General features: G+C 47.6%; 1 protein-coding gene across 8 annotated transcripts in view; it reads left to right on the top strand.

The window, feature by feature from the left end:
* Positions 1-25,843, top strand: part of tead3a (TEA domain family member 3 a) — a 71,391-nt gene that overhangs the window by 25,802 nt on the left and 19,746 nt on the right. For all 8 annotated transcript variants that reach the window (XR_010324251.1, XM_064300101.1, XM_064300102.1 and 5 more), the window contains exons 3-4: positions 215-467; positions 25,574-25,638. Coding sequence is in view for 7 of the 8 variants with exons in the window: in XM_064300101.1 (XP_064156171.1) it covers positions 344-467; positions 25,574-25,638 (189 nt within the window). In the remaining variant the exon portion in view is untranslated. The remainder of the gene's footprint in view (positions 1-214; positions 468-25,573; positions 25,639-25,843) is intronic.

Below are 25,843 nucleotides of genomic sequence, written 5' to 3'. Positions count from 1 at the left end.
GTCATGCCACATTGAATAGCAGTTTGTTTAGCTGAGGTTGATTGAAAGCTGAAGGCTCCAACAGCGGTTGCACAACATTTAGCCAAACATGTTGTACTCTAATGGACTGTAACGTTCCAATGCCAGGGTTGTCCGTTTTGGTATTGCAGAATGTCTTGTTGGATCCTCCTCAGGTGGTTGTGCCTCCAGTCTGAGTTTACTTTCTTTTTCCCAGCCGTCCTCATTCTGGGGCTCGTTGCCGGGCCCAGGGGTAGCCGCCATCATTGCGTCCAACGAGTGGAGTGCGAACGGCAGCCCGGAGGAGGGGCGGGACGATGGGCCCGATGGGCTGGACAAGACGGGCATGGACGGGGACGCTGAAGGGGTGTGGAGCCCCGATATCGAGCAGAGCTTCCAGGAGGCCCTGGCCATCTACCCCCCCTGTGGACGCAGGAAGATCATCCTTTCCGACGAGGGGAAGATGTATGGTGAGTCGGCTCCCACGCCTGCACCTCCTCTTCTGGTGACCAGACTCCTGGGTCCAGTGGATCCAAAATCCTGTCCTAAGGGGTTTGGTGGTGAACACGGATTGTGTTCAACCACAAGATTCTCAGCTCCTGTGGTCATTCATCCTCGCTGTTTCTTAACTACAGGAGATTCCCATTGGCTAAAGATTCCAACACTCTGTTACACTTACCCAATTAACTAACTAAGGCACGAGTTTGAATAAAGGTTGGAAACCCACAGGTATTTAATGTAATTATAATTGGATGGATACATTTGTTTAAGTAATTGGACTATATTTATATATAATGTACATGTAAAAAAAAATTTTCAATCTTTTTTTTATATAAATGAAGCTGGTTCCATTGCAGAATGACGTAAATGTCCATAATTTAAATGACCAGCACTTCATGTCTGGACTAAGCTCCCTTGAAGACGTTCCTAGACAAATATAGTTTGCGTATTGGGTGTCTTCAACAGGCCTGTTGTTCTTGATTTATAGATGCAGATCTTGGCTCTGGACACTGATGATGAAAGGCAATTAGTGTGTTTAGACCTTCAGATTAGTTTGATGGAATTAGGGAAGTGGGAATGAGAGGGAAGGAGTAATGATTTACTAAACAAAGTCAAAAATAACTGATTGCCTCAATAGAACGGACCTGTTTTGGTTATCTCGTGAGTGGGGTTGCAAATGGTCAGAGGTCATTTGCCAAGGCAGAACGGAAACTGGACAGCCAGTTGGACGCGGATGTTTATTGAGTTCTGCTGCTGCCTGAAAACCAACCAAGAAAAAGTCTAGAGATATCTCTCGATGAATTGAATACTGGCTGATTCAAAACTGGCTCTACAGCAGGGTGTCTTGCGCCTGCTCCGTCTTTATCGTGGCATGTGATTTGTCAGTAGAATGTTGGTGATTGCAGACCTGATACCAGTAGAGCCTGACCCAGACTGTCTCTGGATATTGATTCAAATCGAATTTGGACAGATTCAATCCATATCTGGTTTCCTGTGTTTAGACCGCAATCGTCCAACGTGATGAGTATCAGATTTGTTGAGGGATTGGATATGCGTTATGTGGTGTAAACAGGGCTGAAGAGATCCTGTCACGGGGGTTGGATCTCTGATGACATATGTCAGCATGGCTGTTTAGGCAGCAGACAGTGGCAGCTTTAACCATTGCATGGTCAGCAGCTCTGAATAGTTTCTTTTGCAAATGCCAGATAGCTTTGATGTAAGCGGTATGTGATCTTGAAAACAATTGAATCAGTGAAATTAGTGAAAATCCATAATATGTGGTAATTGGAAAAGACAAACTAGCAGTGATAAGTGGAATGACTTTATTAGATTACAAAATTATCAGTGAAAAGGAAAATAGCTTCAATGTATGACAAAGGAACATACATACATTTTTCCCAAATGAAGCCAAAAACCCACATCACCATGGGATATCCTAGTCATTGAGTCTTCTAACCACATCGCCTGTGGAAGACAAAATGCTAATTTAGATTTTCATTTGCATAGCATATATAGATTAAGTATTTGTGAGTGTCCACCCAACATTGTCATTGATTTTTGCTTCTTCCTGGTGTATATACACTTTTGACCTGAGACTTTGACAGCAATGCAATCATTCATATGTACAAATATGGTATGGTGCTCAACAGGTAGTTTTACATTTCCCCAGAATAAGTACTTTAGATTTATCTTCTAGCCATGCAAAATCATAATATTACAATGATATTCTTATACAAACTTACCTTTCGGTGTTTGTCTGTGCGCGTGCTTGTCGAACCTGCAACCTCAGAATTACAAGCCCAGTTCCCTAACTGCTGTGCTGCCCTGCATTCCCAGGCAACCTGTACTGTCTGAAGCCAATGTGCCCCGTCGCACGCCCAAGTAGTTTTCCCAGTAGAAACGCTTAACAGACCCGAGAGAGAATTTTGGGCCTGTCTGCCGTTATTCTGGCCCACAGGGTTTGTTGTGTGGGTGACATTTTCCTGGGGGGCTGTTGGGAATCCCATGTGATTTCCCGGTGCGGACACGCTATGTAATGCGCTTTCCCAGCATGCTATTTGGAGACCGGTCTCGGCGTAAAACGTTAATGATTCATCGCTTGCCATCAATTGCCACCTCTTCCTCTTGTCCGTTTCTGAGATGGAAATACACGCCGCGTGTCCCGTGAGACTGTGTCTGTCTCGGAGAAGACGGCCGGGAAGAGAGAAATATGCTTCCTTTTTTGTCATTTCTGCTAGCCGGCCAATCCGAAACATTCCTGGAACGTTCCGGAATGCCGTGGCGACTCTTCTGTAAGGTTGCAGCGATGTTATGGCACAGCTGCAGTACAGGAAGAATGTTTCGCGTTAGCTCATTTTTGGCCGGAGTCCTTGCCCTCGTAGTTAAATAAATAATTGTACAGACATAAAAAGCGTTTAATTCCTCTATAGCTGTGATGGCTGAGGTTGTTTTGTCTCATTGCCTCGTTGTTTATGTGTTTGCAGGCTTAAACTACTCAAACAATGACACACGTCTGACCAACGCATTCATGTAAAGTACATTGTATGGTAACAACGTATGTGTAGCAGTGGTTGGTTGGCTGTCATGGGTTAACTGAATAAGTGTATGTAAACTGCTCGCTTGTGCTGAAAGCTGACAGTTTTCAAGCTGGGTTAGGGAACAGCAAAAGTACAATACATACAACCAAAAAATTGCTAGATAAACAGCAAAACAACATCGTGCTTGAACACACTGTGTGTGCATTTTTTTATTTCATTAAATACATTTTGTGTGTAAGCATGAGGCTGTGTGTGTTTTTGAGTTTTTGTGTTTGTGTGTGTGTGTGTGTGTGTGTGTGTGTGTGTGTGTGTGTGCGTGTGCGTGCGTGTGTGCATTTGAGTCTCCGTGTGTGCGAGTCTGTTTGAGCGAGTATGTGTGCATGTGTGTGTTTGAGTTTGTGTGTGTCTGTGTGAGCGAGTCTGTGTGTGTGTGAGTGTGTTTGAGTTTCTATGAGTGTGAGTCTGTGTGAGCGAGTCTGTGTGCGTGTGTTTGAGTGGCTGTGTGTGTGTGCGTGTGTGTGTGTGTGAGTGGCTGTGTGTGAGTGGGTGTGTGTGCGTGTGTGTTTGAGTGTGTGTGAGCGGGTCTGTGCGTGTGTGTGTGTGCGAGAGAGTGTGTGTGTGTGTGTGTTTGAGTCTGTGTGGTTGTGAGTGTGTCTGTGTGAGCGAGTCTGTGAGCTGGTCTGTGTGCGTGTGGTGTGTGTGTGTGTGTGTGTGTGTGTGTGTGTGAGTGTGTGTGGTGTGTGTGTGTGAGTGTGTGTGTCTGTGTGAGCGAGTGTGTGTGCGTGTGAGCAAGTCTGTGTGAGCGAGTGTGTGTGTGTGTTTGAGTCTGTGTGGTTGTGAGTGTGTCTGTGTGAGCGAGTCTGTGTGCGTGTGTGTATATTTTGACCCTTTTCTCCTCTTGTAGAATAGGCCTTGGACGGAGGCCCACATTCCGATCATTTTTCCCGGGCTTGCGAGGGACAGGCACTCCGGCGTGGCTCGGGCCGAGCTCGGGCCTGCCGGCTGCCCTGCCGCAGGAAATATAATCCTGACGCGACAGAAAGGGAAGGTTTGTTTCAACGGCCAGGCATTTTCTCCTTTTGTGGAAGTGCGAGCCGGCACCGGCAAGGCCACCCTCTCCTCACCTTCCCCGGTGGCTATCCCCTTTCAGTGCGCCCACACGGAGAGACCCCCCTCCCCAGCACTGCCCCCCCACCCCCCCACCCCCTGTCAGTGTGCTGTCACAGCCCCTGCGCTGTGCTACCCAGCCACCACAGTGTGTCAGGCCTACAGGACACGACCACGGTCAGGCGTTATTACGGTGGAACTGCTTAGCAGACACTCGGGCCCGGGGCCACTTCCTCTGTGTAGAATTTCACAAGATCCTATTTATTGGCCCTCCGCTGGAGAAGGTTCCAGAATGCGGCTGTGCCCTCCTGCCCTGGGGGTCGCGGCGGCGGCGGCGTCGAGGCCCCGCTCAGAATTTAAAACCCGCAACCCCTCTCTGCTCTGGAACGGCACGTCCGGCCGAGCGCTCGTTCGCCGTGCCGAGAGGAGCGTCCTGGCACAGGCCAGATTTAAACTGTGCCAGCGCGGGTCGGCAGTCCTGCCAGGTGAGGTAAGATCTTGCCAGTGGGACACCTGCAGGGGGTACTTGTGATGTCATCCCGGCTGTGCCAACAGGCCCCTGGCACGTCAGCTGCAGATGAGCACGCTAGGCTTTACTCTTCCAAATGGACGGGGCAATTTTAAGCAATGAGATGGGGCTACAGTTCTAGTTGCCTGTTCCGAAAAGGAAGATGGTGGGGCTGAGACTAAATGAATGAAATGATGTATTCAGCTGGGTGGTTTATTGTCGCGGCTGATGCGGATGTCCTTTCCCAGAATGCAACAGCCTTCGATCGTCGCTGCTTGGAAACGCTGGCGCACTCGGTCCCGGGACCTTCAGCGATGCAACACGCGTGCTGCTGGACTGCGTTCGGGGGTCCTGGTTGGCTCGGTGTCTCACCCGGCTCGCTTTCCGAGCCGGCGTACAGGTGTGACCTCCGTGGGGTGTCAATGAACCCCCCCCCCCGCCTGGGGGAGAGTCCACCGTCCGGCCAAGACGCTTGGCTCCTCCATCAAGGTGGAGCAATGAAAATTCTTGGCTGCTTTTGCGAGACCTCTTCATTAATGGCAAAAACACACTCTACAGCAGAGAGGGTGCTGAAGGGCTCTTAATTAATTTGAAGGCATGCTGGGGTGTAATGAAAAGCAGGGGCCGCTGTAATAAAATCACCTCCTCTGCCCCCCCCCCCCACGCCCTTTGCAGAAATGATGCTGTTTAGGAAAAAAAAAATCGGTTTGATGGCGTTTTATTTTTGGCTGTATCCCGAAACTGACTGCACTAAAGAGCTTTGTGTAATGCTCACGTGTGAAGCCCTGCCAGGTAGTGCTGTTCAGAATGCCCCCAACCTGCAACTACTTTGCTTTAATGACAAATATTTGAACCATCGAGGAGAAAAATCCTATTAGGAGCATTCATAAACCAGAGTTTATTCATGCCGTATCTGGAAGCAATGAGCTCGCCTACGTGGGGGCGTTTTCTGCGAGAAGAGTCTTTAACTTGGGAAACTGTTTTGCCGACCCCCCTCGTTTGAAAGTGTTCTGAGGCTACAGTGCGTTGAGGGGCTGTGATTTTCCTCATGTAGTGAAATCAATTAAAAAGTAACTAAATACAGGACGGTGAGGAAAAAAAGATTTTACACGTGCATGACCTCACCCTCAGCTGCACTGGCTCTGCAGAAAGGGTTCTAGGTGTGGGCGTGCGGAGAGCTGAGGACTGTTTGAGTATTTTGGAGAAAGTATATTGTTTGAGACAGTTGCACAGTGTTTTAGTACAGCAGAGTTACAGTGTTTTAGTACAGCAGAGTTACAGTGTTTTAGTGCAGCAGAGTTACAGTGCTTTAGTACAGCAGAGTTACAGGGTTTTAGTACAGCAGAGTTACACAGTGTTTTAGTTCAGCATAGTTACAGTGTTAGTGCAGCAGAGTTACAGTGTTTTAGTACAGCAGAGTTACGTGTTTTAGCCAGCAGAGTTACAGTGTTTTAGTACAGCAGAGTTACAGTGTTTTAGTACAGCAGAGTTACAGTGTTTTAGTCAGCAGAGTTACACAGTGTTTTAGTACAGCAGAGTTACAGTGTTTTAGTGCAGCAGAGTTACAGTGTTTTAGTAGAGCAGAGTTACAGTGTTTTAGTAGCAGAGTTACAGTGTTTTAGTGCAGCAGAGTTACACAGTGTTTTAGTACAGCAGAGTTACAGTGTTTTAGTGCAGCAGAGTTACAGTGTTTTAGTACAGCAGAGTTACAGTGTTTTAGTACAGCAGAGTTACAGTGTTTTAGTACAGCAGAGTTACAGTGTTTTAGTACAGCAGAGTTACAGTGTTTTAGTACAGCAGAGTTACAGTGTTTTAGTGCAGCAGAGTTACAGTGTTTTAGTACAGCAGAGTTACAGTGTTTTAGTAACAGAGTACAGTGTTTGTACAGCAGAGTTGTGTTTAGTACAGCAGAGTTACAGGGTTTTAGTAAGCAGAGTTAGCAGTGTTTTAGTTCAGCAAAGTTACACAGTGTTTTAGTTCAGCAGAGTTACAGTGTTTTAGTACAGCAGAGTTACAGTGTTTTAGTTCAGCAGAGTTACAGTGTTTTAGTTCAGCAGAGTTACAGTGTTTTAGTCAGCAGAGTTACAGTGTTTTAGTACAGCAGAGTTACAGTGTTTTAGTACAGCAGAGTTACAGTGTTTTAGTACAGCAGAGTTACAGTGTTTTAGTACAGCAGAGTTACACAGTGTTTTAGTACAGCAGAGTTACAGTGTTTTAGTACAGCAGAGTTACAGTGTTTTAGTACAGCAGAGTTACAGTGTTTTAGTACAGCAGAGTTACAGTGTTTTAGTACAGCAGAGTTGTATACAGGTGTTTTAGTTACAGCAGAGTTACAGTGTTTTAGTACAGCAGAGTTACAGTGTTTTAGTACAGCAGAGTTACAGTGTTTTAGTAGAGCAGAGTTACAGTGTTTTAGTACAGCAGAGTTACAGTGTTTTAGTTCAGCAGAGTTACACAGTGCTTTAGTACAGCAGAGTTACACAGTGTTTTAGTACAGCAGAGTTACAGTGTTTTAGTGCAGCAGAGTTACAGTGTTTTAGTACAGCAGAGTTACACAGTGTTTTAGTGCAGCAGAGTTACAGTGTTTTAGTTCAGCAGTTACAGTGTTTTAGTTCAGCAGAGTTACACAGTGCTTTAGTACAGCAGAGTTACAGTGTTTTAGTACAGCAGAGTTACACAGTGTTTTAGTACAGCAGAGTTACAGTGTTTTAGTTCAGCAGAGTTACAGTGTTTTAATACAGCAGAGTTACAGTGCTTTAGTACAGCAGAGTTACACAGTGTTTTAGTACAGCAGAGTTACACAGTGTTTTAGTACAGCAGAGCTACAATGTTTTAGTACAGCAGAGTTACAGTGTTTTAGTACAGCAGAGTTACAGTGTTTTAGTGCAGCAGAGTTACAGTGTTTTAGTTCAGCAGAGTTACAGTGTTTTAGTACAGCAGAGTTACAGTGTTTTAGTACAGCAGAGTTACAGTGTTTTAGTACAGCAGAGTTACAGTGTTTTAGTACAGCAGAGTTACAGTGTTTTAGTTCAGCAGAGTTACACAGTGTTTTAGTACAGCAGAGTTACACAGTGTTTTAGTACAGCAGAGTTACAGTGTTTTAGTACAGCAGAGTTACACAGTGTTTTAGTACAGCAGAGTTACACAGTGTTTTAGTACAGCAGAGTTACAGTGTTTTAGTACAGCAGAGTTACAGTGTTTTAGTACAGCAGAGTTACAGTGTTTTAGTACAGCAGAGTTACACAGTGTTTTAGTACAGCAGCGAGCTGAGCAGGGAGACTGAGTGGAGTGGCACTCTGTGCTGTGTCTCGGGGGTGGGGGGGGTCTGGGCACTTGGGCAGAAGAGTGGGGGGAGGAGAGGGAGAGAGAGAAGGAGGTCAGGCCACGCTCTTTGCTGAGAGAGGTCACAGAGACACCCCCACAGCCCCCTGCGTCAGACCTGGGGATTTATCCTCCCTCTGCTGCAGGAGGGAGCGAGGGGGGAGGGGGGGGCAACGGGGGCATCGGGGGACCATCAGTTAGCGCAGGTAGCGGTGTATGTGCCTCGCGCTGACAGAGCGGGGCATCTGCTCCAGGGGCAGGGAAGAGAGGCCGGGGCAGGCCCTGGAGCCCTGCCGCCAACGCCTAATCTGCGCAAAGCAACGAAAAGGGTTCGGCGTCTGAGAGCCAGGCCTAGGCTACTACACCTTCTGTTCACCTGCTGGAGAAGAACCCGGTGCCGCCAAGCGTGGAGTACACCGTGGGTTTAGCACTTTCTGACCACAGGACAGAGACCTTTTTTCTGGCTTTGAGGGGGGGGGGGGAAAAGAAAAAGGAAAAAGAGTTCAGCGTATCTGTGGGAAGGTGTCCTGTGTAATTTCGGCGTTAGCGTCGCGGCGCGCGTTTCGGTTAGCCGCCGTCTGCGCCGCTCGGTCCCGCCGCCGTCCGGCGGTCCTGGGGCCGCGTCTGAAACGGCGGCGGGGGTCGGCGTTCAAAGCGCAGTCGCACCTGGGCTTTGAATTTCGCGAGGCTTTGAACATTCCACCCTTTTAAGGCCGTTCGCGGCGGCCTTAATTCAGAATGGCGGACGGGGGGCGGGGGAAACGTCGCTCTTTCGGTGGGAACCAGGCGGCACACATGCAGTTAACCCCCGCACTGCGGGGGCCGGGGGCCGGGGGGGGCACGGCTCGGTTCTGCAAGTCGCTACACGTTACGCTCGTCTCAAGATGAGTTGAGTTATGCAGGTGAACTCTACTAATTGTCAGCATAGGTGAACCTCTCTTCTACATTTGTAAAAACAAATTGTCCTGTTGAAATATTTGAGAAGATTTTCCTAATCACTAGGTAGTTTATCTCAATGTGGCCATGTGATCTTTTTTTGAATGTATCTTCTAATTATACTATTTTCTTCTTTTGCTCAGATCTTTTTTTATTGGTTTTTATTAGAACCACAAACATACCAGTGTTGGAAGAAACGATACATTTTTATGCAGCTTTATGGGCACTGTAACATTTTGCGTGAATGATGATTATGTGGCTATGAAAAATTCTGAATCGCATTTTGGCATCTTCGGTAGTTGTTTACAGTGAGCACAGGAAACACTTGGCAGTGCAACTTTTGGGAATAAGGCACACTCTTACCATTGCCAAATGTTGGCATATGTTAAAGTGACTATGACGACTTATGAATGTTCAGGCATAGCAAAATGCCATTATTCCATGGGCGTATATGATTCATTAAGCTGTTATGTGGATGGAATGTTGTAGCAGCTTTTTTTTTTTTACAGTTGACATATTTGAAAGCGGAGCGATATACTCGGTGTGTCACTGTATTGCATCTTTCCTGATGACGAAAGCCGTTGCCAATTAGGACTATTTAAAGAGCGTATGAAAACTATGAAGTTTAGTTGGAGCCAAACCTGTTTCCTAACATTGCAGAGATGCTTTGACTGGAATTGTGAGCACGGTTGCGCATTTGGTCGGATGTGTTTAAACACGGTTTATGGGTGCAGTTTATCGGTGGAAGCCTGCGTGTGGGGTGTGTGGTGTGTTCCAGGGCAGACTGATCAATCAGTGGCGCCTGTAGCAGCTGAACAGCTGGGTGAGGAGGGAAAAGTCCTTTCCGTGGCTGAGACTCGACTGTGTGCTTCTCTGAAAGCCTCAGAACAAGTCTCTGCTTGCTGGGGAGATTACTGTGTGCCTGACCCAGAGCTACGGACTGGATCTACCAGAATCACACGTGTACACACACACACACACACACACACACACACACACACACACACACACACACACACACACACACACACATATGCGCACACACACACACACAGGCGCACACACACACACACACACACACAGGCACACACATACGCATACACACATGCATGTTCACACACACACACACACACACACACACACACACACACACATATGCGCGCACACACACACACACACACAAGCGCGCACACACACACACACACAGGCACACACACACACACACACACACACACACACATATGCGCACACACACACACACACACACACAGGCACACACACAGGCACACACACACACACACACACACATACACAAAAACGCACGCGCATGCACATAAACACACACAGAGACGCACACACTCTCACACACACACTCACTCACTCACTCACACATACACACACACTCATGCTCACACACACACACACATATGCACATGCACGCACATACATACGCGCACACAGAGACACACACACACGCACACACAAATCATTTACACCGAGGCATGCACATGCAAGCACAGAGAGCTGTGTGCTGCTACCATCGAGCAGAAACCTCAGTATATGCTCTCTCTCAGCTCTGAGCACTCTCTGGTTTGAGGTCAATGGCAAAGGATTAACATTTCTACCCTTAAATGGACTTCTTAGTTCGAAAAAAAAATGTAACTACGTGGTGGTGAATTGCTGAAAAGTTTCACGCGAAAAAATCCCCTGTAACGTCCAAACACATAATCTGCTGCATGACTGAAACCCAGAAAGCCTTTTTCTCCTCCTCCCCTTTCTCCTTCGTGCTTCACAACACCCACGGGAAGAAGAAAAAATGTCCTTCAGGGCCACATTCATAATTTTATGTCATACTAAATTTGCCTCCCACCCCTTCTCCTCACCGCCCTCGCCCCCTCCCCCACCCTCTACGAACTCTGGCGGTAACAGCCAAGGGTGAGTCTGAATAGGCCTTAAAGATTTATGCTGCACGTTGAACAGTGTGTGTTCTTCACAGGGAAGGACAGGTGTGGACATATCAAAGTACCCTCACACGAACCCGCAATGTTCTTTTTCATCAGTCAGAGAAGTGTTTAATTAAAGGAGAACAATAGCAAAAGAAATAACAATGATTCAAGTATGAGACTTGTAATAATAAAACCTTGCAAGATGCTTGTCACTCGCATATCTATTTTTGGGGAAAAAAGAAATGTATGATCTTCAGATTATTTTTATTTTTTGCTGTTTAGAATTTTTTTATTGAATATAAGCAGGCACTGATTTGATAAATGTGCTTGTGTGAATTTCGCAAACATTTCCTGGAAGTCCTCCCAGGGTTTGTCGCACATTTTGAATCTGTGAACTTTAATGTGTAAAGAACATGAGATTCGAGCAGCATGATTTACTAGCCTGTTCGTAGCCTGTTCAAAGCGTGTTTGAAGCGTGTTTGAAGCATGTTTGAAGCGTGTTCGTAGTGTGTTCGTAGTGTGTTCGTAGCGTGTTCGTAGCGTGTTCATAGCGTGTTCGTAGTGTGTTCGTAGCATGTTCGAATCGATTGAGTCGTCTCTGTGGTCTGCAGTGTGACAGAGCGATTCCCTGGCGAGATTCGAGCTGTGCGATTCGTTAGCGTGTTCGTAGCGTGTTTGTAGCGTGTTCGTAGCGTGATTCGTTAGCGTGTTCTTAGCGTGATTTGTTAGCGTGTTCTTAGTGTGTTCGTAGCGTGTTCGTAGCGTGATTCGTTAGCGTGATTCGTTAGCGTGTTCGTAGCGTGTTCTTAGCGTGTTCGTAGTGTGATTCGTTAGCGTGTTCTTAGCGTGTTCGTAGCGTGATTCGTTAGCGTGTTCGTAGCGTGATTCGTTAGTGTGTTGGTTAGCGTGTTCTTAGCGCGATTTGTTAGCGTGTTCGTAGCGTGATTCGTTAGCGTGTTCTTAGCGCGATTTGTTAGCGTGTTCGTAGCGTGATTCGTTAGCGTGTTGCGTGTTAGCGGTGGAGCCGTTTCTCTGGTGTGCGGCGGGGCTGTTCCCCGGCTTCGGCCCCGGCTTAATCGCCAAGCCCTGCCGTTTTTGGTCATAACTGGTTTACGGTCTCCTCTTATCGGCGATCTTAAGCCTCTGGCCTGGAGCCTCAGCACTGCATGAGTGTTATTGCTCCCATCCTCTCTGAATAGATTACCTTTTTTGCCAGAGAGCAGGAAAAGTTGTGCAACGCCTTCTGTTTGTGGTACTAAATCAATTCTTGCTTTCAACTCCCTCGTGAAGCAAAGGGGCTGTTTTTTTTTTCTTCTTTTTTTTCTTCTTTTTTAAAAATCAGTGTCTTCGGGAGCTTCACGAGAAGTTTATAAAGGTGTCCGGAGGGTCAAACATTCATCCCGTTTTTTAGTCGGAAGTGTTTGTTTCTCGCGTTCTCACTCGCTCTCTCTCCGGCTCTCTTGCAGGCTTAAATCTCAAGGCTTCCTCCACGGAAATCCAAACAAGCGGAGCTCGATTAGCTCGGTCAGCTGAGCTTTAAAGAGGAGTTTTTAAGACCGCTGCGGAGGTTCTGACCGGGCCTCGGGAAGGCGGCGGCTTGTGTCGAGCAGTCCGTCGGGGGCGCTGAGCTTCCCGGCCTGCGATTCCCACATTCCACCGAGGCCTTGTCCCGGGGTCGACTCCAGCACAGATGTTGACCTCTCAAAATCTCCCCCCTCCCGCCTCCATATTTAATAATGTCCCCAGCACTTGGTACCCTTAGTGTACTTTGCCACATTTTTTAAAAACCACTTCCTTGTTGGTGGGATTAGCTGTTAAACAAGGCCGGCTAATATCGGCCTTGTTCTCATTTGAAGGGGGCTCTGTGGAATTCGTAGCCTTGAAGCACGCGGAGCATCTGCTCCTGTTTACCTGATCGTTACCTCACGCGGCTGCTGACGACCTCTTCTCTTAATTCCCCTTTAACGGGATCGTACGCCAGGTGGGCGTTTTGGGGGGTTGGTTTGCGGGGTGGCGCAGGTGTCAGATCAGCCGACCGATGGGTACCCCAGCTACAGCCCCCCCCCCCACACCTATAGTTGCCCCATCTGCACACAGGACCTGAAACGGCCCCAGATTCTGCTTTGAGTTAGGGAGCGCTTCCTGAGGAGGTAAATCAGAGCGTACTGTGCTAAGTTTGCCAGGCGGGAACCAGTTACCGTGTCCTGAAATGGGGGGATTTTTTTCACGGGGTTGTGTATCGCTACGTCCTTACAGGACCTCTGACAGGAAAAAAAATGTGGCTTATAAAGCTGTCTTCACAAACAGGCACGTGTGTAAATTACCGGTCCAAGCTATTTCTGCGCAGGTTTCCTTCTTTGTCCCAATATTATTTTTCATCACTGTTATTCTCTCCTCAAGTTACCTGTTGCTTCATTGCTTCAGCACGAATTGAGAATTTCTGTCTCATGTTTTTTTAGTTAAGCTTTTATTTTTTGGATTTTTATGTTGGTGTGGAGGTGAAAACCTCACCTTCTCATCTCAGTAGTTGTCTTGTTATCTGAGCAAGTGCCCTGATGCACAGAACAAGCTGAGCTTACTCTCTTATGCCTTCCTTCATTCCTTACTTCCTTCCTAACTCCCTCTTTTCCTGTTGTTCATACCTACTGTTTAAGCAGTTCAGCTGAAGTTATTTTCTTAAGGCTGCAAGTGCAGTGTTGGATCTGAATTTATCGGCCTCTGATTCTTGAGCCTGGTCACCTCACCGCTACCTACTGGTTGCTCGCTTTTGAAAATTTGAATTCACACTTGGCAAAATGGCAAATTGAATTATGCTTGTCCTTCCCACAGCTTCTGTTCACTTTTACATAGAAGAGCTACCGGCTTCACTTGACTCAGTTGTGTGTGCCCACACATCTTGCAATTCCAGAACACTTAATTTCATGGCTACTGGGGCAAATTAAGTTAAAAATAGGTAGTGCTGCCATTTCCTGGCGCCGTGTCAGTTGAAAGGAGCTGTGTGAGAGCGAGTAGCTAGTGAGGAACCTTGTGCAGAACTTTACCCTCTCTGTCCTTGGCCACTTCAGTCTAGACCACATGCACTTCCACAGGTCCATGGTCGGAATCTGTAGGGTCCAGATGAGAGTTCATTAAAAGCCCTGAGTTTGAACCTGCAACCCCCCCTGGTATGTCACAGTCTTAACAGAACCCAAAAGGAGCTTGTGCAGTTACGGGTGGTGTGTCAGTCGGGAGCTGTTTCCAGCAGCTTTTCAGACTGTTTGTACTGGAAGGACCCTGAAACCAGCGCTGATGCGACGTTTCCACCCTGCACCCCCCTTCCCCCCCCACCCCCCACCTCCAATGCAGAAACTGGCTGGGCTGCCCCCCCCCCCATTGCAGAAAGTGGGCAAGCTGTTTCCTTTGAAGGGAAAGGATCCGTGCCCCAGTGTAATCCATGGAGGAAACATTTTTTTGGTTGGATGCTCTGCAAAGTAAATGGAACCCCTGCGGTTTCAGTGGAGACCGAATTTCTACCACATCACCCCCAACCCCCACCCCATCCCACCCCGGGCTTGCTTCTTGGCTTCAGAACAATAAAAAAAAAGAATAATAATAAAATGTAGCAGGCAGCCAGCTTTGTTCTTGGTGGAAAAGGCCCTGTTTTCCTACTGTTTGGGGAAAACCTTGAAGAGAAATGGACGGTTAGTTCCGTGTTCAGTTCCAGCGCGTTTGCCAGAGCGTTATATAGACATTTAGACCCCTGGTAGCGCATCGCAGGAAAGGTTCCTGTAGGCTCTCAGCTCGAGTCTGCTTCAGCTGAGATTTTAAGATCGAGGGGTACCTTTCCATACCCGATTTTTAAAATGGTTTCAGATTAATTTTCCCCCACCCCTTGGGCTCCATAAAGTCCAGTTACAGTGCCACACACTGGTGTAATCGACAGGATGCTGTTATTGGTCTTGTGCCTGAGGTATATTATCCATATTTGACAGCCTATACTTGACAAACCACTGTGCTGTATGCTTGTGATATTTTTATTGATTCAAGCTTTTTTCCCCCCAACATGTACATATTTTTCCATTTAAAAAAATTCAACCAATGAGATTATCTCATTTTTAATCTTCTTACCTTTTCCAGCAACCTTCAAAATGAGGTTTTACTTGCTACACTGGGGACTTTTCCTACATAGTATGCTAATCACCGTCTTACACGTTTGGCCAAGCATTAAGTGTTCGATGTATTTCAATAACATAGACACATGGCCATTGGTGAGATGTTTATTGGGTCAGTAGGCTGGCATTCTGAAATAATGGAAAGAGGCAGGATGCAACTGTTCTCAACTAATTATTTAATTGACCATGGCTGATCTGCAGATAGCAGAGAACGCTGTTCGGTGGGAGGAAATCAGAAGCTCAGATTATGTGTTGGGTCCTCTAATTTCACATTTTAAATAGCTCTGCTCAGGCTGAATCATTGTTTGTTAACGATGACATCACTGCGAGTGGCAAAACTATGGGTGTGTCCAAAACCTCTGAAATCTCATTGGCGCTAATTTTCAGGACCACAATGGCGGACAGTTTGGGCAAACTGCCTTCTCCCGTAGAGCCTCAACGTAAAGAGGCAGCCTAGCTAGATAGCCGTTCTGTTTATTTAGCTGCCATTCCAGATAGACATCTATGTTAGCTAGCTGCCTAGTTTGGTAACATCATAAATTTAGCTGCAAACCCAGCTTAAAAGATTTATCATGATCTAAAACCGTGTATTAATTTTCTGTTTCAAGTCTTGACTAATATTGTGTTGCAAAGGTGATAGGCTAACTTATCGTATTAACCCTTTGAAGAGTAGGTTTTTTTGGAATGTTTTTTAAAATTTCAAATCAATGGAGTTCTAGAACACTGACTTAAAATTTTGAAAAAAACATTGCAAACAATGTTCAGTTAAGAGTGTTAATTATGATTTTGATCTTACCTTCAGGGTTATGAATTGAATGCCCAAATAATAGACGACTTTGAGAATAGACTACGATTACATACTTATAATCCGCGGTATGGAATAGCCACTTAACCTGTTTTTGGGTGAAGTTTTCCCTTTTGCTATGAAAATTCCTTTTAGAATAACCACGACCAGACTCTCTCCTAAATTCTTGTACCTTCTGACCCCATTTCAACAGACTGAATTTGATTTTACAAATGACTTCACACGTCCGTACTATAAAGCCCCAAACTTAGGAGATTCTTCTTCTTATTATTCTTCATCATCTTCTTTCCTCCTCCTGATTACATCATCACAAATGCTCCAGGCCCACAGCTGTAAAATATGTGCGGGAAACTCTATATTTAAAATGTCAAAACTCTATATATAAAATGTATATTTCTGAAATCCAAATAAAATACACCCAACATTTTAGACAGTTCCGCTTTTGGCATTTTCACAGAGTTTAATGTTAGCTACCTTGCTAACGAGACGACTGTGGATAGGTTTGTAAGGATAGGTTTGTAAGATTCTGTATTTTTTTTAAGAGGCCTCAATATGTCTAATTTTTATCTGTATTTATGTGGGGATAATGAGGTATTTGTGTGTATGTATGTACAGTATCAGCATTCATTTTAAGTTCCAAATATACAAGAACATTTGTACATTTTGTAAAATGAACTTGACAACCAATTATAAACATATCCTTTCTGGAGGAATATACTTTCTGTAGGTATTCACCAGCAGTTTTATACATTCATTTTAATGTCTTGTATGAGGCCATTTTTGTTATTTGACACTTTGATGCGACACAAAGTTTGAATGAGCACCATCTCACAGATGGTAAGATTAAAAAACATTATGTAGCATTGCTTGAGAATACAGCTTGTTTACTTTGTGTGAGGTAAGAGGCCAGTATTGTTTCTTGAAACTTGGCGTAATTTTGATATCGATACTTTTAATGGTAGGCCTAGCTTTTGCCAGTTTGAATTGATGACTTACAGACAGTGCTTTGTGCGTGTGAGTAACTTGGCATTTGAAAACATGTTTTTCATCAGATACCATTTTCTTGGCTCAAAGTGCTTGACCCACTTGTAAGTCTATAATACCGAAATAGATCAATTCTTTAGTTAAAGAAATATATTGATTGCATTTGTAGCATTTAGCCAGACTTTGATCATGCTGCAAAAACAATAAGCTCTTTTCTTTTTTTATGGAAGATTTTTTGCTAAAGCACATAATATTATGCTGTCAGTCTAGTTGGTCAGACCATCAGTTTTCAATACCAAACCATGTAATTGTCTGATGTATTGTTAAGCTAAATAATCATAGGCTAAATGGTCAAGTTAAAACGTAAGCTTGACAGATAAAACGTCTCATGTTACCTGGATGGCAAACAAACACGTTATCTTACTCCTGAATTGCGGAGCGACTGATAGTGTTGTTTGCTAAATCCGGTCTTTTTGCTCCAGAATGTTTGAGACTCTCGGGCTGATTTGTTTCCCTCTCTCGTGTCAGTATTTCATTTTCATTTGAAAGGTGCTGCAACGTACCTCGGTTTGCGCTACGGTGAAAACCTGCACACTTCACCATTAAGCAGAACTTAATTGACGTATTTATGGCTAAGCTTGTTTTTAAGGTTGCTGCGGTATTGAGTGCTGATTATCGAACCCTCCGGCCTACACGTGAGAAGTGTGCAAACTGAAAGAGGAAAGAAGAAATCAGAATCTCTCATCCCTTGGAATGATTCTGAACACCTTATCCACAGGATAGGTGCAGAGGAAGCCTGTGTATCTTTTAACCGCATTGATTATTTGGGTTTCGTTATCTCTTGGTCAGGTCTCCTCTGAAAATTAAGAATAAATCTCTAACCGTTGGTACATTTTCTGTACCGTACTGGCATTTAGCAGGCACTCGTATCAAGAATGACGGTTAAATCCAGAACGAAGAAAAAAAATATGTTAATCATGCTCAATTGACGACAAAGTGTTTTTGGGCCCAGTCGAACTCCGCTCTGCTTGACGCCGGCAAACAAGTTTATCAGGAACAGAAGCGCGCAGACCAGTCGGAGGAGCCGCCGTGTCCGAAAGGGATAACTGCGGGGAGCGTGTGGAGGCCGATTGTTTCTGAAACCTGTTGTGCAATTCTCCAGCGGACGGCTCTGTACGAGTCCTTCAGTCTCTCTCCAGCATCTGTGTTTGCATGTGACTTTGCATGTGCATGTATGTGCTTGGTGTGTGTGCGCTCCTATGTATGTGTTTATTTATGTGTGTGTGTGTGTGTGTGTGTAGGTGTGTGTGTGCGCGCGCCTGTGTGTGTGTGTGTGTGTGCGCACGCCTGTGTGTGTGTGTGTGTGTGTGTGTGTGTGTCTGTACCCCGTGGCATTAGTGTTGTTCCACTGGTACGTTAGCCACGGCGTTAGCATTGCTTCGCTAGCATGTCTAAGACTTCATTCTCAGCCTGGTCTTCACCTCATGTAGTATGAAAGGAAGTTTGTATCGCTCGGAGTACTGGCGTTAAAAGGCGGTGGGGTTGGGGGAGGGGGTGGGGGGGCGGGTGCGGGTGCGGCACTTGTTTTGAAGCTCCTGGCGTACTCGGCCGGGGGGAAATGTCAGCGGCTGGACGGGGCGCGGCGAGACGCGATCCGCCAGGACCCCTCACGGGACAGGTCACGCTGAGCGGCCGTTTTTTTTTTTTGCATCGTCGTCGTCTTTTTTTTTTTTTTTTTCCTCCCCCCTGCGGCTGTAAACACCCTATCCGTTTGCACGGAGACATCTGAAGCCCCCCCCCCGGGCAGAGCCAAGGCACGGCCCTACCAAGAAGTTTGGGGGGGTGGGGGGTGTGGGGGGGGTGGGGAGGGCACGATGACTTCAGCTCGCCCGATCCGGGCATGACGTGAGGCCGGGGGCATTTTAACGATCACCCGGGCCCCCGCCGCTCCAGCTGTCTGCTCCCATGTCCCCCTGACCGGGCCGCAGGAGGGGCGGCCAAATCTCCTTTCGCAAGCGCTTTTCGGCGGAAGGCCTGAGAGACCGCAGAACTTTCCCAAGAAGTGCAAAGCAGTCTGGGAAAAAGGCAGGAGCGGCTCTGAAAGAAAGTTCACGTCTTGGAAACCGCGTTTCTTCTCTGTAGCAGCAGCGCTGAGGAGTGGCACACGCGCGCGGGCCCTGGTTCGTAGCGCACCTGAGCAGCGAATAGCAGCGGCTGGATGCTAGTAGCTCGATTCTCGCCTGCCCGACCTGAAGGTGGTCGACCCACCCGAGGCCTGCGTTGGCGCCACGAACCGCCATCGCGCCCAGTCCTACTCCGCGGTGCTGTTTCTGTACGTGACCTCACTTCAGGAGAGAGCCATTGGCTGTTAAATAAAGACTGGCCTTTCTTTTGATGTTCTAGGCTTCACCACTTGTCCACAGATCATTTCTCAGGAACATAGTTCTGTAAAGTAATTGGCTTCATTGACTACGTGCAGTCCATTACGGAGACAGTCTTTAGTAAATCCAGAATAAACCGAAACATCGTTGTTTTTTTTATAAAGTTAGGTTAAAAAGATTCCCTTGTATGTTCATTTGCAGTAAAACGTGATTTCTGTGTTGTTCATAAGCCACACACACACACCCAGGATCATTCACAGACAGGAGGCTGTTTCCGCTCCTTCGCCACACACACACCCAGGATCTTTCACAGATAGGAGGCTGTTTTCGCTCCTTCGCCACACTTGGCCTGCTCCAGTGTGAAGTCTCTCACACGGGCTGTCGTGGGGAGGGTGGAAAGTTTTTCTGTGGAAAGTCGGGGGAGATGCGGTGGGCGGGGAGGAAGGGGTTAACCGTGCCTGCTGGAGCTGAGACTCGGCCTGCGGGCTTCCGGAAATTACCCCGAGCGGGAGTTGAGCAATCTGTGGAGCTGCGGCGCTTTCTGAGGAGGGAGAGAGGGAGAGAGAGGGGGAGGGAGAGAGGGAGAGAGAGGGAGAGGGAGAGAGGGAGAGAGGAGGGGGAGGGAGAGAGGGAGAGAGGGGGGAGGGAGAAGGAGGGGGGGAGGAGAGGGGAGAGAGGAGGGGAGGGAGAGGAGGGGGGAGGGAGAGAGAGGGAGAGAGGGGAGGAGAGGAGGGAGAGGAGAGGGAGAGGAGGGAGAGAGAGGGAGGAGAGAGAGGAGGGAGGAGGAGAGAGAGGGAGGGAGGGAGGAGAGAGGAGAGGGAGAGAGAGGGTGAGGAAGGGAGGCAGAGAGAGAGGGAGGGAGGGAGAGAGAAGGAGAGAGTGAGAGGTAGAGGGAGGGAGAGAGAGAAGGAGGGAGAGGGAGAGAAGGGGTGAGAGAGCGAGAGCTGGAGGGAGTAGGTGTGTCCAATGTGCTAATCTCCCCACCATACTGCACCTGTCTACTGCCCCAACACTGGTGTGTGTGTGTGTGTGTGTGTTTGTGTGTGTGCGTGTCAGTGTGTGAGTGTGTGTGCATGAGTGCGTGCAGGTGTGTGTCTGTGTGTGTGTGCATGTGTATGTGTATGTTTGTGTGTGTGTGCACATGCGTGTGTGCGTGTCAGTGTGTGTGCGCATGAGTGTATGTGTGTGTGTATGCATGAGTGCGTGCCCATGTGTGTGTGAATGTCTGTGAGTGTGTGTGTGTGTGTGTGTGTGTGTGTGTGAGTGCGTGCCCGTGTGTCTGTGTGTGTGTGCATGTGTATGTGTATGTTTGTGTGTGCCAGTGTGTGAGTGTGTGTGCATGAGTGCGTGCAGGTGTGTGTCTGTGTGTGTGTGCGTGTGTATGTGTATGTTTGTGTGTGTGTGCACATGCGTGTGTGCGTGTCAGTGTGTGTGCGCATGCCTGTGTGTGTGTGTGTGTGTGTGTGTGTGTGTGTGTGCGGGCATGTCTGTGTGTGTGTGCGTGTGCGGGCGTGTGTGTGTGTGTGCGGGCATGTCTGTGTGTGTGTGCGTGTGCGGGCGTGTGTGTGTGTGTGCGGGCATGTCTGTGTGGGCGTGTGTGTGTGTGTGCGGGCATGTCTGTGTGTGCGTGTGTGGGTGTGTGTGTGTGTGTGTGTGTGTGTGTTCTGAGAGACAGTGATGAGCTGTAAGGGGAGGGAGGGTGGAGGCTGTCACCTCAGATCTGCAGAAACTCCCTTCTGCTTGAGTGGAGTGGTCTCTCTTTGTGGGAATTACATTTCCATGCCCTGATCCTGGGTCAGTTTCCTTGCATTGCTTTCGTAGAGTAATGTTAGAATTGTGCTGCTGCGAGCCAATCCTGGATCAGCTGATTTGGGGACAGAAAGATATTTACTTACCAACTAGTCTCAGCGGTAATTATAGGTCCTATTTGCTAGATTAGAAGTTCATTTACATTTGGTATGGATGTTTAGGGTTATTCTTTGTGGAATGAGACGACATCCAATCAGATAGTGACCCGTGACATTACTCTACGCCACCACTACATTCGGTTCCTTGGTTTCACCGACAAGCTTTTGCCCTGGAAGGGAAACTGTGCTGTCGGTATGAACACTGCTGTGTGCCAGTCTGCAGTATTTCTGAACTGTGCCCATCTGTAGCACAGCTTCTACTATTTGCTACTATTTCTCGGTGACTGGCCTTTGTTAACGACCAGATTGCCTTTAAATGGTAATAATACATGAACATATACACGCTCAAAATTAATGAATGCTCTGAGTTTTTGGGTCCACGTTTGAAACGTGCTTATCTTTGGCTGCATGGATTTCGCAAGAAATATTTCATCTGCGGTGGAGAGCTGTGGGTTTTCTTTTCAGCGTCCTGTCCTACTTCCATTTGCAGGGGCCATTGTTCCAGAGACTCGAGCTGACTGCACCGACTTGTCAATTCATGGAGCGCGGTTCCACAGAACTGAACTGTAGAGCCATTGTTGCGCTCGCATGCACAATGGCTTGCAGACACTTAATTGGTCAACAGGGTCATTTTCCTTCACCAGTGACAGATTGTGCCGGTGTACAGCAAGGGCCTGTGTAACGATCCTCATTGGCTAACGCAATTTCACTCTTCGTTTCAGTTAAATGCTTCTTTATCTTGCCTTGCCTCGCCGTTTTCAAAACTTTCAACAAAAAATAAAAAATCTGACTGGCCGCCGTGCCCGAGTTAGCCAGCCCTCCAGCTTCCTTTGCTCGGATGCGGATGCCGATTGGTCGGCTTTTTCGCCGGCAGGAATAAGCGTGCCGTCGGCCTCCGCTAGCCCGAGGTGGCGCGACCGGCGAGGACGAGAAGCGGCGGGAGCGCAGAGAAGCGCGCCGGTCAGGCGGTTTGTTTTTCCTCCCTCAGGGCCCGGGTGAGCTCTAGGCCCAGCGTGGGGGGGCCCGTGGGGGGGAGGGGGGGAGGGGGGGGGGGGCGAGACGAGCCCCAGGCAGCTGGAAGTGGGAGTGAGGGGGGTTATTGTTGTCCACTCGGACAGACCGCAGCAGGTGTCCCCCCGTCCGTTGGTAGCACACGAGGAAGGGATCGGGGTTGGGTTGGGCTGGGGTGGGGTCTGTCAGCGGGAACGCGCGAGCGAAAGAGGGGGCTTTGTTTCGCGTCCGCAGATCCGCGTTCTTCCACCCCCCCCCTACCCTTGTGCCCGACCCTTGGAAAGCCCGTACAGATCTGCGTTGGGGTCCGCCCCTCGGCCAATCGGACGGGTTCGCGCAGACGTGAGGGGCTGGGTGGAATGCCAGGAATGTGGAGGCGCTGAGGCAGGCGTGTCCGTCCCGGGGGGGGGGGTCGGGGGATGGGGGGGTTGTCCTGTCCTGTCCTGTCAGAGGGGCTGGCTGGGTCTGCTGTAATGGCCTGCTGTACTTGTTTGGTCATTGTGCCGGTGCAGCTGAGAGGAGGCCAGGGGCCGAGGAGCAGCCAGGAGGAGGTGCAGTGTGTTACTCTCCCTCTGCTCCTCCTCTGCTGCTTTTACACACACACGCGCGCACACACATGCACTCACACACACAGGCACACACACACACACACGCACTCACACAAACACACTCACACGCACACACACTCACAGACATTCACACGTGCGCACACACATACACACGTTCGCATTCACACGCACCCACATCTGCGCACACAAACACACCACACAAATGCATTTATTTAAATAATTCTTTTGCTTGTTTTGAGAGAAGTCCAATAATCATTGTTTCAGAGGGCCAGTTGTGTCTTTCATTTTTGCATTATTCATAATTAAAAAAGGCCATCTGGGGTAGTGGAGAAAAGCAGATCACAGAAGGAAAGTGTAGGATTACAGGCTGGATGTGTGGCAAAGATGCGGTAGGCCGGGAACCATTTTGGCTCTTCGCTCCTCACAGCCTCATGCGAATCTCCCTCTGCGTGCGCTGCCCCACCAAACACACGTTTCCAGAAGTTTCCGTGGCCCAGTTTGCCCAGGCTGTGTCCTCGGAGTCTGCTGTGCCTCCAGGGCCTCCGGGGCCACTCGTCTCTGTCAGGGCGTGGAGGTGTTTCGGAGATTCATGACTGCTGAGCTGCACAGCTGCTCTCAAGGTCAGGGGCTGGTCTCTGTAAGCACGCCCTCACACACAGTCATACACACTCACATACACACACACACACACTCAAATACGCACACACACACTCATAAACACACACACTCACATACACACACACACACACACACACACTCACATACACACACACACTCACACACGCACGTACAGACATACACACACACACTCACATACGCACGCACGTACAGACATACACACACACACACTCACATACGCACGCACACAACACATACACACACACACACTCACATACACACCAACACTCATACACACACATCACACACACACACTCACATACACACACACACACACACACTCACATACACACGCACGTACAGACATACACACACACACACTCACATAAGCACACACACACACTCACATACACACGCACGTACAGACATACACACACACACTCACATACGCATGCACACACACACACATGCACACACGCGCACACACACATACTCACATACGCACGCACACACATACACACATGCACGCACGCGCACAGACACTCACATACGCGCACGCATGCACATACACACCCACACACACACACTCACACACGCATACACACACGCACTCACACGCACGCACACACTCGCATACACACTGACATACACACACGCACACACACACACATACACATACACACACCCATCCTGTCTCCCCTGTCGCCACCACTCCTCCTTCTATTTATTTTGCCTGTGGGAGGACAGTGATTAATCAGAGAATCATTTACACGTCCAGCCCGTCGCAGATAGGGAGCTAGTGCTCTGTGTAGAGCTGACGGACGTGCTCAAAAGCAGCCCGAGAGTCCGTTAGTCTGTGTTTGCCGTTTTACTCCCCTGTGGATCAACGCGCTCTGTCCGTGCTCTCACTGGTCAGGTCTGGTTCTCATACACACGATCGCTGCCAAAGCAGATCAATATGTTTTTGTTTTCCCCCCTTTTTTCCCACTGTGACTGCGTTTCAGATGTTTGCTTGCAGGTCTTGAATGCACATTCTAGAGCATGGATACTCAAATCTGGACCGGGAGTCCAAATCCGGCCCTGTTTTTTTCTTTTTCCCCCAGGTTATTAACCTAACAATTAGTGCAACTTATTGGCCAGACCGTCTTCACACCTGACTCCCAGGCAAAGGGAGGGTGGAAAACCAGCGGTACTTGGACCTCGAGGGCCGTCATTTGAGTGACAGGGTTCTGGAGTGTTCTGTCTTAATAGAACGGTGTTCCAGATTTCAAGTTTTTCCGCTTCTAATAATAGTAATACAAAATAAGTTTAAATTGCACCAGTTCTCTTAGAGGTGAATTGGAAAATAGCCCCTCCCTCTTGGTCTTGTGACACTGAGAACCTGTTTTCTCTTAATTGTAAAAGCTTTATAGAGCCCTATTCAAAACAAAACCTTTGTTTACCTTCTGAACAGGGATCATTTGAATAAAATTGCAACTTGTAAAAACCTGTCGTGTGTTCTGCCAAGCCAATTTTTTAAGGTGTCAAACCTGAGCATGGGTTTAGAATAGAACCAAAAATGTCTAACTTTCAATATTGAATGAGTTATGTGGGGCAAAATGCATTGTTGAAAATGCAGGTCCTTCTTGCGGTTGCTTTTGTAGATTTTTAAAATGTAGTATTTCCTGTCGTCATGTACAGAGTGGTACCAAGAAGTTTACATGAAATTCTTTTCAATAGCTTGTACTGCATTTATCTTTCGGTTTTTGGACCATTTTGTTCTGTTCAGACTTGGAAGTTTGAGTTTCTTCAGCTGCAAGTAAGAGGTGCAAAAGTGCTCTTTTAGTGCCACCTTGTGGCCGTTGCACGGAATGGTGTTTGCCTTTGGATTCCATTAGCCTGGGGATGGAAAAAGCGTTTTTAATATAAGTTCACACACCTTTAGTTGATGGAGGCGTATGGATTGTTTTCAGTAAGTCTATAGTTAAAACCCTGGCACAGTGTCGATGGCATCTGCTGTGGTCTCGCTGTATAAGTATGGACGGAGTGTAGCACAGTGGGTAAGGAACTGGGCTTGTAACCGAAAGGTCGCAGGTTCGATTCCCGGGTAAGGACACTGCCGTTGTACCCTTGAGCAAGGTACTTAACCTGCATTGCTTCAGTATGTATCCAGCTGTATAAATGGATGCTATGTAAAAGTTGTGTAAGTCGCTCTGGATAAGAGCGTCTGCTAAATGCCTGTAATGTAATAAGTACGGTACTTTCTTTTCCACGTGCGGCCTTGTGTAAACAGCGCGCCTCTTTCTCTGTTGCAGGGCGGAATGAGCTCATAGCGAGATACATCAAGCTACGCACCGGGAAGACCCGCACAAGAAAACAGGTAATTACAGCATGTTATTCTTTTTTTATTTTAAAATTTTGTTCTGTCTGTTAGCATTTTCCCAATAGAAGTGCCCTATGGACCGGCCGCTGAATCCAGTGACAGTTTTTCCATATTTATCCCTTATTTTTAGCTGTAATAAACGCTATATGGTGCAGTTTGGGGGGGGTGGAGGTAGTTGGTCTAATGTAGCTGTTAGGGGTGG

Source organism: Anguilla rostrata, chromosome 11 (assembly GCF_018555375.3).
Source record: "Anguilla rostrata isolate EN2019 chromosome 11, ASM1855537v3, whole genome shotgun sequence".
NCBI lineage: Eukaryota > Metazoa > Chordata > Actinopteri > Anguilliformes > Anguillidae > Anguilla > Anguilla rostrata.
The sequence above is the reverse complement of the archived record's forward strand: the minus strand, read 5'-3'. Positions and strand labels throughout refer to the sequence as shown.